General features: G+C 43.2%; 1 protein-coding gene across 2 annotated transcripts in view; it reads left to right on the top strand.

Moving 5' to 3' along the window:
• Positions 1-2,131: 2,131 nt before the first annotated feature.
• Positions 2,132-14,304, top strand: part of SMPX (small muscle protein X-linked) — a 53,464-nt gene continuing 41,291 nt past the window's right edge. Inside the window, exons 1-2 of one of the 2 annotated variants that reach the window (XM_032389665.1) lie at positions 2,132-2,337; positions 6,002-6,058. In XM_032389665.1, the coding sequence (XP_032245556.1) occupies positions 6,020-6,058 (39 nt within the window). In that variant the 5' untranslated portion in view covers positions 2,132-2,337; positions 6,002-6,019. Of the gene's footprint in view, positions 2,338-6,001; positions 6,059-12,312; positions 12,384-14,304 lie in introns of those variants that run through there. The other variant, XM_032389664.1, reaches the window with a different exon arrangement.

Genomic DNA, 14,304 nt, shown 5'->3' with positions numbered 1-14,304 from the left:
TTCCCACTATCCCCATTGCTTGAGGTTGGTCCCTAGGGTGTCTGCTCCCTGGCAATTATGGGTCATGCCTGCAGCACACCCAGGCAACCTGTCTCGGAGATGGAGAGAGCCCCAGTGCAGAGAGGCCGAGAGACTCAGGCTTTTGAAGTGTGAGGCTGACAGTGTACTGGGAACTGTCTACAGCTGCAGGAAAACTCAGGTGGGCAGAGGTGATATTGAGAAAGGCATCGACAGTGTCTGCCACACCCCCTCTTGGCTTAAACTGGTTCTCTCTGCATTTCTGTCTCTTACGACCAAAGGAGTCCCGATAATGCCGCTCACCTCAGTTCTTCCCCCAGAGGCAGCCACACCCACGTCGGGCCAGCCCGGGGTACAAGGCATTGCACTTTCCTTGACATGTATGACACCACTGGCTACTGAGGGGGCACGGAAGGCAAAAGGACTGTGGCAGAATTTATGCGCTGACTGCAGGGCAAGGAGTCAAGAATGGCTCATTGTTGTTTTCTGTCCATGGAGTGATGCCACCTACTGTCTGCTGAAGTACTCCGAACACGTAAGAGTAGCCAAACAGCTGGGGAAATGGGAAGGTGCTCACTACGGTCTCTTCTCCAGTGAAAAATAACTCACTTCTGGTGCCAGATCATCGCAAAGCGTGATGTTTAAACTGGACTTTAAAGATTCTTTTTTTGGAAAAAGATTTATTTATCTATTTTAGAGAGAGAGAGAGAGAAAGAAAACGAGTGGGAGGGGCAGAGGGAGAGGGAGAGAGAACCTCAAGTGGACTGTGCTCAGCGTGGAGCTGGACACAGGGCCCGATCTCATGGCCCTGAGATCACGACGCAAGCCAAAACCAAGAGTCAGATGCTCAACTGACTGTGCCACCCAGGTGCCCCAGGAACTTTAAAGGTTCTTTTAAGCAGCACATGAATAGAACAGAATGGTGAGCTCCAAACTGAGATGAACCACAATTATCTGCAGACCTCCTAATTACAGAAAGTTGGTTTTCTTTTTACCAACCTGAAAACAAGCTGGTTGCTTCTGTTTGGAACGCATTCAGCTGCACGGAACAGGAACATGACTTCAGGGGCTCCTATGAACCGAACTTCTTTTCTTCATGGAGCGAGGGGACTGGGAGGGAGACGGTTGCTAGTGGTGGTTCAGTGGCTGACTACACTGTGGGGGACTCAGATATGGAGTCACCTTCATCCAGTGGGTGAATTAGAAGTGTGCTCACTCTGTTTGATCCTTCTACTGAAGGGAACTGTGTAAAGGTAGTTTCAGAGACTGAAGAAGCCAAGTAAATTAATCGATTAATAAAAGCAGTGTTAAAAATGATGAGCACAGGAAAAAGAAAAAAAACAACCCTCCTCAACCGCCAAAACCCAAAAACCAACCCAAAACAAAGATAATGTGCCTCAGTATTTGGCCGTGTTCTTGTTGAAAAAGTGTTCTGCCTCATACCTGGTCCTGGCCCCTGTCACACTTAAAATAGGTATTTCCTCTTTGTTTGGTTTTGTGCCGTGGTCTCCTGCGCTCTGTGGCCCAAGTCATTGTCACCAGTAGGAGGCAGAAGAGCGGAGACAGCAAGGACTCGGCCCTGGCACCACGTTTGAGTGGAATGATCTGGGACCATGTATGACCCACAAAAAGGGTGATGTCTTACAGTTCAACGTAATATTATAATTATCATCATTTGGTGAGCGTTTATTGACTGCTGATCATGAAAGAATTTTAACAGCTCCTAAGTGACCAAGCTAGGACTCAAAAGGTGCTTGATGGCGGTGCCCCTGCTAAGAAGGTTGGGGCCATGCTGCTTCTGTCTAGTTTTTATCCAATGCTCCTCGTCTTCTGGCCTCCAGGTAATAACGCTAAAGATAGAAACTTTTCCTACTTTTCAAACTTCACTGTGCCCCCTCAGAACATGTGAGAAAGCGCAGCCAGCATCTTCTGGAAGATTAGGAGGGCAGGAAGATTCCGTAGCCACCTTCCGGCTGACATTTGAGCCCTGCTTTCAGCACGGTCAAGCCTTTCGGAGGCAGCCAGTATATGGCTTGTATCAAACTCTATATTTAGGAAGAACAACTGTGAGCTATGACAGGAATTCTCTTTTAACACTTAGCCGTACACCGAGTTTCCCTCCAGCCCCGAGCAGGGAGCAGCTCTCAGTACCGAGTGAGGCACCGAGCACTTGAGCTATTTCAGCCACATGCAAAGCATCGGAATTGAGATCACAGCTCAGAGGACACCGGGCGCCCCTTCCACCTTCTGAGGAGCCTTGTATTCTTGCACCTGGCTGCCTGGGACTTTCCTTAAGCAGTAAACAAATACATAGAGCAGGTAAGCAGGAGGACCCAGCTCGGGCAACTGGGCTTTCTGAAGGAAATTTCCTTGATACCTAACTTGAAGTGACTACTTATAACTTTGTAGGCTTGTAACTAGTGGATATAGCTTCCTTGTAAATTCACTATTCATTGGTGGTGTTGCTGATTCTGTTTTTAGAAATTGTGTGTGTTTGGGGGGGCTGTTTGAAAGAATATTGAACTAAAAGTACTTTTCATTGATCGTGACATTAAGAAAATTTCCACAGTCCACAGAGGATGAATGTATCTATGTCATTTTCATTCTTATGGCCAGGGTTACAGTCAGTCAGCTGCAGACCGATTCGGGCTGGAAGCCTAGAAATAATCAGGAGAAAGTGCAGCAGAGGAAGGCTATCATGCTAGCTCTCTGATTTACCTAAATGCAAATTATTGTTACCCAGTACAAGTTTAAAGTGCTTCTCCCCTCTCCCTCAGCGCCAGGCTTGGCTTCAATGATAAAGTTCCATCAACGTACAGATCGATTAACATCACAAAACCATCTTTTTGAAAGCCCTGCTTTGGTCACGGCGTTCCCTGTACCCAGCAGGGTGGAGGGCAGTACCTGTCTTTCTCTGTGTGGACACCGGGTTCTGAGACCCGGCAACGATGAGTGCCTCTTGCCTCTCGGCATATTTCAGGCAAAGTGAATAAGGAGTTAGTCAGTTCAGACAGCTGAACATCTTTCTACACCCTTCTCAGGAATTATTTTTAGCTTCAGGACAGAAGATAATTCCCTTTGAGAGTGAGCTTTAGCCATCTAATAGACCTTTAAAAAGAACAAACAAAGCCCCTTCTATCCAAATATTGATTTATTTTACTCTGAATCCCTTCTTATTAAATTAGTGATATTAATGTTGACAAATTTTTAGTAAGGGAAAGAGTCTTACTTAGAAGTCAGATTTTAGGTGTTGCTCAATCAAAAAACCAGCAGAGATATATTGTATATGACTCAGCATACAGACCCCATTAAAGTTCCCCACTGACTTGCAGATCTTCCAGGAAAACCCAACACAACTGTGCTAAGCTGGCAAACATTTCCTTTATAGTATAGGCTTTGTAAAAGTCAATATATGTCTTGTCGAACTTTCCACGTTTCCAAATTTTAGCCCGAACCAGGAGACACAGTAATAGAGTACTTTAAACGGTACCTCTTTGGATGAAGAGCTGTGGTCAGCTGTGAGTAGAGTTGTGCCTCTAAGACATAGCTGTGTTTTTTGGTTGTGGGACGAGGCACGCAGATAAAGAAAGCAGGTGCATTCTATACTGCATCCCTAACGGAGGTGAATGCATGGCCAGGGAAACAGCCAGGGAACACTGTCTATTTTTATTCATCAGTGTGCTTTGCCCTGATTTCTCTGCGAATAATGAGGACAGTGGGAACTGCTGCAGGACGGATTTACACAAATGTTATATAGCCTGTTTGCAAGGAATGAGAGCTGGGATCTGACCAACTTTCGAAAGATGTCTCTATCGCAGATTGACATATATGTTCAGAAGGAATTCATATGCAAATGAGATATACCAAGGCCATACCGGAGACGAGGCCCAAGGTCTATCTATCCTTTAGGCTCAGAGGTCCACAAAAAACAAAGCGATCCAATAGTGTAGTGAAAAAACAAAATCAGCCTAATTAAAAAAAAAAATCAATGCAATATAAATAACACAATCATTCAATGCCTGATTTCTTTTTTACATTTCAACATGCTATTGTAATAACAAAAGAAATTTCCTACTTCCTGTGTTTCAAATCGATGTGCAGTAACTTTCTGTAAGCTCCCAAGTGATCTTGGTTAAACTGTAGCTGTCCATGCAGAGAGAAAACTATATGCTGAGATGTTTCAAGTCCTGTGAGAATTGTTGCTTTGCATGACTTCTAACAGCTTTTGAGGAATAGAAACATTAAAAATTAAACTACCAAACTTTTCCTTTTGATATTGAACTGTGTATCCTAGATCCGAAAATTAAAAAGCCTTCATTGACTCTTTGACACTGCGCGGAAGATACAAATCTATTTGAAACATATCATAGAGAAAAATGCAGTCCTCATTGTTCAATTTGTTGTTGCTTTTTAACTTTTTAACCAAAGCAAGAATAATTCTACCTAGACCCTTCTGGTTGGAGGCTATCTATATCTATCTACTACCAAAACATGCAGGTGAAACTTAAAAAAAGAAAAAAACTCATTGTTTTCATGAATGTGACTCCAAAGACTTACATTTGGATATACTAGAGATTTTTAAAAATTATGTAATTGTTTAACTTCATATAACAGGGCCTACGACTTTGAAGATCTCAAAAACAATGTTCTTCAGAGTTCTCAGATCTTTTATATGTACAAGTGGTGAGGGGCGTTGTGACTACCTCAATTCTTACTCTGTACTTGAAGCTGTAGGTCAGTAAATTACTGAAAAGTCATGAGCTGTGGACAATGGCGATGAAACCATCAATATTTGCATCATGCTCTAGAGTTCCCGAGGCAGTTTTGGGAACATTATGTCATTTTGATTCTCACCACAGCCTAAGAATCAGGTAAAATTTAAGGGAGAGGAAAAGGGCCTAGAAATGTTGAGTGACACCGGCCACGTGACGCGGGACGGGTCGCAAACGCCCACCCTGTTGCCTGTGTTCATTTGCTCACAGGTTAGCACATGCATTTACACCAGGCAGTAGAGGAAAGTCAGTCAACCCATTGTATGGTTTGGGTTTAAATCCAAAACGTGTCAGCATGTTTTCCATTCCCTGAATTTTTTAACTTTTTCCGTTGGGCCTGTCAACATGTCATAGACCCAGCTATGACAATACTTAGAGGTGTGAGAACAGGCCCAAGCCGGGCTGTCCCCCGTGCCCCTCCCACCAGCAAACCTTGGCCACTAGTCACCTGTAAGTCAGGTCTCCCCACCTGAGAGGAAGCACAAGTCCTTTGGGAAGGAAGCACTGCTATATCTTGGGGAAATGACATGGTCGTGTAAATCCTTATTTGCCTTGTGAGTCTCTTCCGTTAAAAGCAAAGCGGCCGGGCGAAGCTTGCGGCTGCCTGTGTTTACAGAGCCCCGGCCGCGGACACCCAGAGTGGGGAGATGGTGGCCCGGGGCTCACAGCGTCTCCCAGGACCCCGGGTGGAACAGACGCGTGCGTGCGCGGCGGGCAGAGGGCGGCGCAGTAGTGCGGACGTAGTCCAGGCCCTTTCTCTTTGGGTGCTCAATGGAGAGGAGGAGCTCCCAATGGGCTGACACACAGCCCTGGCAACAGCTCGTTCAGTTTCAAGCGGAGAGCTTCCGAGGCCCCAGACAAAGGTGTTTTATTCCCACAACCCCTTTGCTTTGCTGCTCTCGGCAGTGGGGGCAGGAGGGCAGGGAAGGGGATGATAGGGCCTTTCAAGTTTCTGATTGCCTATCATTCGATCAGGGGCGAGGCATCTCAGCATTTCTCCTCCTGAATGATTTATCCGGGCGCTCTAGTGTTCCCTCTCCCCGAGGCATTGGGAAGGAGAGTCTCTAAGTAACTTCAGAAACTGAGACTGAAAGAATATAGGGCCACTGAAAGGGGTGACTGCCCAGTTGAATCATGAGTTAAGTTCTAATTTATCAAGCCGGAGAATCTGAATGCCGCCACCTCTAACAGTTTCTCACTTGTTTTTTTAGGGATAAGACCCCGTGAATATGTCAAAACAGCCGGTTTCCAATGTCAGAGCCATCCAGGTAAGTAGGTGTATTTGCGTTTTAACATCAGCTCTGCGACTCCTCGCTTGTTTGCTTTAATAAATCAGACCTTTTGCGATTGTTCACCCCTAACTTGGTAATTCACTTCAAGAAAAGACTGACCCCTAGGGCACAAATGAGACAGGATCTGAGGTTGGGAAGGTAGGACTGAGGAGGGAGAAGCTAGTGTTCAACTGTGCTGAATTGTGAGACAATCTTAATTGGTCGTCTACAAAAATGCAGTGTTTAGTTTTTGGATATGTTTTTCGATGTATATATATATACATACATACATATATATATATACACACACATACATATATATATATATATATATATATTTTAGGATTTTATTTATTTCACAGAGAGAGAGAGAGCGAGAGAGGGAACACAAGCAGGGGGAGTGGGAGAGGGAGAAGCAGGCTTCCTGCGGAGCAGGGAGCCCGATGTGGGGCTCGATCCCAGCACCCCGGGATCATGACCTGAGCTGAAGGCAGCCGCTTAACTGACTGAACCTCCCAGGCGCCCCGATGTACATGTTTTTGATAGGCTCATTGATACGAATTGAAAAATTCACTTCCCATTTTTATATCTAACTGAATTTGTTGACTCATCTGTTTAGAACATATCATTTCTTGTCAAGCGTCCTTTCTAAGGCTTGGGTATGCATCGTGTAAAGTCTGGGTGCTGTTATATCTCCTCATGCCTTCCCAGCAAACAAATTCTTCGGTTGCTTCAACTGACTTAAGAGTCACCCCAAAAAAGGGGAGGGGGACACAGGCATTTTGGAACACAAATACAATTATGAAAATAACTTCCAGTATTTGTTTTTACTCCATACTTGTTATTCTCTTAAGGTTTTTGTGCTTAATTCTCAAATGGCCCCCACACTGTGATGCCGGGCATGATCCTTTATTGTAACATTCCATCTTTCTCTTGCATTGACCTAGAGTCATCCATGCTACCTCTAAAGGAACGTTTAAACTTTTTTTTTTCCTGGACTTTTCTGAATACCGCAGGACGTGTGGCACAGTTCCTGAATATTTGGGGTCTGATACACCATCACAGCATAAACATAAGTGATTGACCGTATTTTGGAAGGGCGTGCATGTGGCCAGGTTGTGGGGTTAGAAATCCTAGCACACGCCAGTGGTAGAGGTGGGTGGAGGGACAGATCTTTAACCTGTCAAGACTAATGCACAGTCTTAAGTGGATGGGCTTCTTAAGTGGCAAGATGTATTACAACCCCTGGAAACTTGTCATAGAATGAACTACCAAGGAAGAGCCTATTGGCAAGGATCCAACTCCGCATTGCCATGTTTGGCCCTTTTGTGTCTACCTAATGAGTCTTTGACATACCTTGACATTGGTAGTGGAATTTATTTTGCCTCCCAGACCTGTGGGCATCCTTGAGCCTTTGAACCTTCTTTACTGGAGTTTGAATCCTTAATCCATACAGGTGTGGAATCACGGGAAAACTACTTTATCTCTCTGCTTCTCTTTCTACATCTGTAAAATGGGGATGATAACAGTGCTCACGTCCTAGAGCTACACATACAAGTTGCTTAAAACAGCACAGTAAGCCCTCATTAAGGGTCAACTATTATCATAGTAATTATCATTCAGGAATGTTCTTTGTTAACGTGATGAGAAATAATACCATTTAATCACTGCATTTGAAGCTCCCAAGGTGCTAAACATAAAATTTCCTTTTTATTTTGCAGGACACAAAAACATAGTCTTCTCTCAGTCTGTCTTTGCTTCTCTTCCTTTTAAAGCTGAAAGTGTGTTGATTTTTCTTCCTTAGTGCTTTCTGGCTTCCCTCAAATCTACACTGAAAATTCACCAGTATTTTATCTACTAATTCTGACCTTGATATATTTTTAGGTCTGTAATATTTAAAAAGCTGCTATGGACTCTTCTCAGTAAGTGTTGTTTTACTGCATTTAAAAAATTCCATCCACTCTACCAACAAAGGCAATAGAGTGCTTCCTTATGGATGTGGTTTTGCCTCTTTCAATATATTTTATGCCTAATTTAATGCACCTTCAAATGAAATATTATTTCTCATGGCTAAATAGGATCTATACTATCTGATATTTTTCTATCATCTCTTCATTAACCTAAAGTAGGGTCTATTAAATAAAATTTGAAAATGGTTACACTGTAGAAATGGTTTATAGTAGTAACATTATCTAGGGTACAGTCATGTCTGGAACAAATAGAAACCCCAAATGATGAGGAGTGCCCTCATTGTGTAAATACCACTTAGAGATGTTAAATGTTCTATTCAACATGTTCTAGTTGCTTCTCCTTTTTATTTTATTTTTTTAAAAGATTTTATTCATTTATTTGACAGAGAGAGACACAGAGAGAGAGGGAACACAAGCAGGGAGAGTGGGGGAGGGAGAAGCAGGCCTCCCGCGGAGCAGAGAGCATGATGTGGGGCTTGATCCCAGGACCCCAGGATCATGACCTGAGCCGAAGACAGATGCTTAACGAATGAGCCACCCAGGCGCCCCTTCTTCTCCTTTTTATTAGGATCTTATTTCCAATGCAGTTCAACTGTCATTTCCTGGGTCTTTGTGACAGGCACTGTGGAAAGTGCAGGCCATGCAAAGATGAATTGATACCTGATCCCTCTGTTTGAGGAGCTTGTTGTCTCCAGGCCTTACTAGCTGTGTGACTTTGGGCAAGTTGTTTATGTTCTTTGTGCCTTGGTTTTCTCATCTATCGAGTGGGGGATTTAATAACAGTACTGGTCTCATAGGGTTGCTGTGAGAGTTAAATGAATTAATACATGTGAATGCTTAGGCCAGTGCCTGGCTGGTTATAATTGCTTAATAAATATTAGCTGTTATCATCAGTCATCAGTCATCATCATCATCATCATCATCACCATATCACCATCTACACCATCATCTAGTTCAACAGTTCCCAAGGTGTGTCTCTTGGAATACTAGTTTTATGGGATGTCATTTGTTAATTAAAGGGTTCCATGATAAAGTGTTTGGGAAACACTAAATTCAGCAAAGTTGAATAGGATTTTTACTGCAGGATTTCTCAGAGTCCATAACTTCCTAATGGCTTTGTATATTTTTAAGAAAGTGGGATGTAGGCAGAGTTTTCAAAACATACAGGAACTTTCAAATGAGTATTTGGCAGCATAGTATTTTGCAGTGAAACTTCTAGAAAATAATGACTTCGATCTCTATTTTGTCTGGATTGAGCAAACTTAAGCCACTGTCAGCTATACTTAAAACAGTCAGGCATTTAGATAGTTGAACTACTGCGCCTATGTGCATCAGACAACATGGAGCCAAATGGTTACAAATCTCTGCCTGGCACTCACTCACTCTGGGACCTTCATTCACCCTTAGTTTACCCTTCTGTAAAACGGGGACAATCATACTACTTGAAAGGATTGTTATAATGAATAAACTAATGAATGGCAAGTGCCTGGTTTATAGCACACAGTTCCTTAAGAGATGACTCTTCTAACTGCCCAAGTAAAGCATGAAATGGCCTTGGTTTCTCTTCAACTGGTTCCATCCCCGCCATGCCCCAGATTAACAGGGAGGCCAGAACTGCCCTGGGAGGGCTTGGACAGCTGTCTTTCATACCCACATGGAAAAGGTGGCCTTTGAATTATAAGGGAATTCTATCTAAGTCGATGTTTCTTTTCAGTTGTACTAATGAAATCACATTTATGCCCGGGACATAAAAATATCCTGATGGAATCAATTGATCCTTCCTTTGCCTGGACAGGGCCTTTGTCTCCCAAAGCAGCTATAAGGCTGTATACCAGATGTCGGCAAATCTTTTCTATAAAGGGCAAGATTGTGAATATTTTAGGATTTGCACATCATTGGGTCTCTGTTCTAACTACCCAACTCTGCCATTAGAGCACAAAAGCAGACATAGGCAATGCATAAATGAATGAGGGTGGCTGTGTGCCAATGCCACTTTATTTATAAAAACAGGTGGCCGGTTGGATTTGGTCCATGGGCCATAGTTTACTGGCCCTCATTCTGTCCTCTCCAGGCTGCTTGTTACACCCCACTGTTGATGGGGATGGAGTTGCAACCAAGGTAACATCAGCGCACTCAGCATAGTGGGGCTGATCCCTTCCGATGAAAACATTTGACATGACAGGTGGGGAAAGCTAGAGCTGCTGGGAAATCCAGTCCCTTCGGTGATCTGCTCGGCAAGTCTTTCTAATGAGACCAAGTGACACTGGTCACCGGCAGCACCTGCCCGTCCTTCCCCTTCCTCCTGAACACACCCCCTTTGGAAACCACCATGGACCTCCCTAGGGCCTCAGCTCACCCAGAGCCAGTGTTCTCTGGGTCATCACTGGCTTTTCTCTCTGCCGTTGACCAAAGTGAGCTGAGTATTATTTGTCCTCCCTCATGAGATCCGTGAGCTTCATGGTTGAATGGAAAAGAGTCCTGTACCCTAGTCTTAGCCCTGCTCTGTGACTTCACCCCCCCGTCTCCATGATCTGCAAAGGAAGGTGTTACATTATATGGCCTCCAAGCCTCTGTGTAGCTTCTAATAATCTATGAACTTCCTGAGAATAACTTCTAAGGTTTATTATTAGGATTATAATAATAGTCACAATTTCTTCAGGGTTTACTATGTACTTGGCACAGTGCAATGAGATCTCCATGAATTATAATGAAAGGTTTAGAGAAGTGAAACAACTCGCCCAGGATCACACAGCTTGTGAGTCAGGACCCGAGATCAAGTTGTCTGATCCCAAAGCCCATGTGTGGAACCACTCTACAACATTCTCTAGTCTCATTACTTACCATCCCCACCCTGGCATGGAGAGTGAGGATGGAGGAGTGGGTGGGACCATCTAACTAGGGTAATCATAAATACGAAGCCGGGTCCTCCCTTTTAAAGAGCTCAAGTGACATTCAGAAAGAGTGTCAGCATTTTAGGGAAGAAGCTAATAGCCCACCCTGATTAAAGTCATCTTAAGGGCGCCTGGGTGGCTCAGTCGTTAAGTGTCTGCCTTCGGCTCAGGTCATGATCTCAGGGTCCTGGGTTCGAGCCCCACATCGGGCTCCCTGCTCAGCAGGAAGCCTGCTTCTCCCTCTCCCACTCCCCCTGGTTGTGTTCCCTCTCTCGCTGTGTCTCTCTCTGTCAAATTAATAAATAAAATCTTTAAAAAAAATAAAGTCATCTTAAACGTAAGTTGGCTGGGAGCGAAAAGTACAAAGTAAAGAGACTTGGTGACAAGCATGGTCTCAAAATACAAACAGCCATGGCCACTGAATTACCACCTCTCTGCTTAATTCACTTAACCAAGCTGCTTGTGAAAGTAAACCTAACTCTTATTATACATTTTAAAGGAATGATTACATGAACCCTGCATCGTTAGTTTGTGGCCTCTTATGGGAACTTGTCCGTTGCCACCCAATCCATGTGCAGAACAGAATATCGTGAAGCCCCAAGCTTTAATATTTCTTTCCCTTCCCCACCCATTATCATTGCTCTTCCACTTCCCATTGCCCAGGGCATAAAGGCTCCATGGAAGAAGAAAACAGCCTGACCAAAGTCTTTACAGACAGGTGTCAGAGACTATAAGTGCTTCCTGACTGGGGTTTCTAGTTTAAAAAGGATTCCAGGTCCATGACGATCCTTGGTATGAAGGAATAAACTATCACTACCCATGTCTGGCCAGTAACCAAATACATTGGTTAAAGCTAAAAATAACATTATGATACATACCTTCCTTTAACATATAATTTAAATTTAAAAATTAAAAATGAACTTTCATTTGCCACTTGTTTTAATGTAGAGTCAAAGCCTTTTCTTTGATCATGGATCTACAGCTTCTTTCTTATATAAACCACTCTAATACATTGTTTATCATTTCTAACCCTGGTTTCTTTAACATGTAGCCAGAAGTTGAATGTTGGCAGACTGACTCTAGAGTGGGTTCAGTGCTACCTCCAGCTGATAATCTTTGCTGCTCTGACCAGGGCCCCATATTAGTAACATGAAGCAAGTAGTCTATGTGTTGGCCAAAATATGTCATTTCTTGAGGCTGACCTTTACAAGTACCTCAGATATATGACTTGCCCTCAATCATTTGTACACATTATGTTAATAGCCATAATGCATTCTTGAAATCTGCTTTTCCCTGGATGACAACACTACAGTTGAGTCATTCAGGAAATTACTGAAAAAAACAAAGTGATGAGAACAGAGAGAGAGAGAGAGAGAGAGAGAGACGAAAACCTTTCAGTATGGAACACCATGGGTGATGGACAGTGGCTGCGTGGGAATTTCTCAAGGTTGTGTCGAGAGGGTAAGTTTTGTATGTTCTGAATCCTTTCCAGATTTCAAGAATCCCTAAAGACAAAGAAGTTACATTCTAGTGATATAGAACTGTATTTTAAAATAGGTTGGACTGTATTTTAGTTGGTAGGTTCATCTGTCTCTCTTAATTTAGGCTACTAAATCAAATAAGAATCTCATTTTCTTCAAGATTTTATTTATTCATTTGAGACACAGAGATACAGAGAGAGAGAGAGAGAAAGCATGAGCAGGGAGAGAGGCAGAGGGAGAGGGAGAAGCAGGCTCCCCGCTGAGCCAGGAGCCCAATGCGGGGCTCGATCCCAGGACCCCGGGATCATGACCTGAGCCGAAGGCAGACGCTTAACCATCTGAGCCACCCAGGTGGCCCAAGAATTTCATTTTCTAATCAGCTATTTCAGCTCTTTCTGAAAGTCTTCTATGAAGATGCTAGAAATCTCAAAATGTCATCTCCTGCTCCATTCAGAGAAGGTCTAGGGCACTAAGAATAGGAAAGTGCAGAAAGAAGTACTGCAAAATGCAACCCTGTAGGGTTTCCTCTGCCTGTGGCCTGGGAGGATGGCATGGTGGGGGTGGCTATAGATTCTGGCTGGAGCGGCTGGAGACCTTTGAAAACTAAAGATAGAATCAGTGTGTGTGGGGGGGTTATCTGAAACAAATATGCAATGGGAGGAAACTCCAAAAGCCTCAACACTGAAAGGAGAGACAGAGTGGGCGCCAACAGGGAGGACAGGGAGGGAGAGATAAGAGAACACTGGCTATGGAAAGCGAAGTGGATAGGGATTGAAGGGAGTCGGTGGTGGGCAGCTATCAGAATCCAACCCACTGGGGAGAGAAGATGTCACTCCATTGGAAGTCACACAGGAGTGGCTGGGGAGGGAATATTGTTTCCAGAATCCTCGGGCTCAAAGCCTGGAGCCAAGCAGGAGAACAATACAAATAATTAAGGGAGTAGTGGAATTAACTTACAGGGAATTCTTTCTACTTTTCTTCACCTGGTGAGATCAAGTGTAGTATTCATTTCACATCAGATAGGTCCATTATCAGGGAACTGTATCCTGTTCTGGCAAAAGATGATCTAGTAGATTTTTTTCCATTCCCAACTTCGAGGATGTACAAATTATGTATAGCTTGGGAAAGCGATGCGCTGGGCTTGCTGCGTCCAGGCATATTTAAAAATATCTAAGATGAATAAAACTCAAGGAGGGAAAAGAAATGCAAGGGAATGTGTTATAAAAGGAAAAAAACAAAAGCCTGCCTCGTTTGCATTTATACAGAGTCTATAAAGAGAAGGAAGAAGTCCAACCTTGTACAATAAACAAATCTAGAAAAAGTCTAATCACATCAATGATAGGGAGTCACCTCAACACAGAGAAAGTCGAACATCAATGACCTGGACTGACTCCATTTTCTTTCATAAAAATGTACCTTATATTTGAAATCCATTTTGAATAGCGAATACCATACCCAATTTGCAGATGGAAAAATTAATCATTGAGATATTTTATTTGAATTCGAACAGAGTGAATCAGTGAAAAACAACAGTATGACTCAATTCTCTGGCCGTGGAATAAAAAAGAGAGCTAAGGTCTATGTTTTTCGATCAAATTCAAGTTATAAGGAATTTTTCTTATGGCTATAATTTAGTCTATAATTTGTCACTCAAATATCACCACCCTACAATTATATTAATGAAACATCTCTAATCATTTACAAATCACTCTTCTGCCACTCCCTTCAGGTGTACATTAATGACTAGATATTTGACGCATTCTTGGGCTGCTTTGGATCCTGTCAATATTTGCTGTCAAAAACCCATTTAGGTTCCTGGTTTCTTGAGTGATGCCTTAAAGATGAAAAAGCATCAAGTCACTGAGTTAATGGCTCATTTTTCAATGTGGCTTTTCTTTGAC

The sequence above is a fragment of the Phoca vitulina genome, unplaced genomic scaffold (genome assembly GCF_004348235.1).
Source record: "Phoca vitulina isolate PV1807 unplaced genomic scaffold, GSC_HSeal_1.0 scaffold55, whole genome shotgun sequence".
Lineage (NCBI taxonomy): Eukaryota > Metazoa > Chordata > Mammalia > Carnivora > Phocidae > Phoca > Phoca vitulina.
The sequence above is the reverse complement of the archived record's forward strand: the minus strand, read 5'-3'. Positions and strand labels throughout refer to the sequence as shown.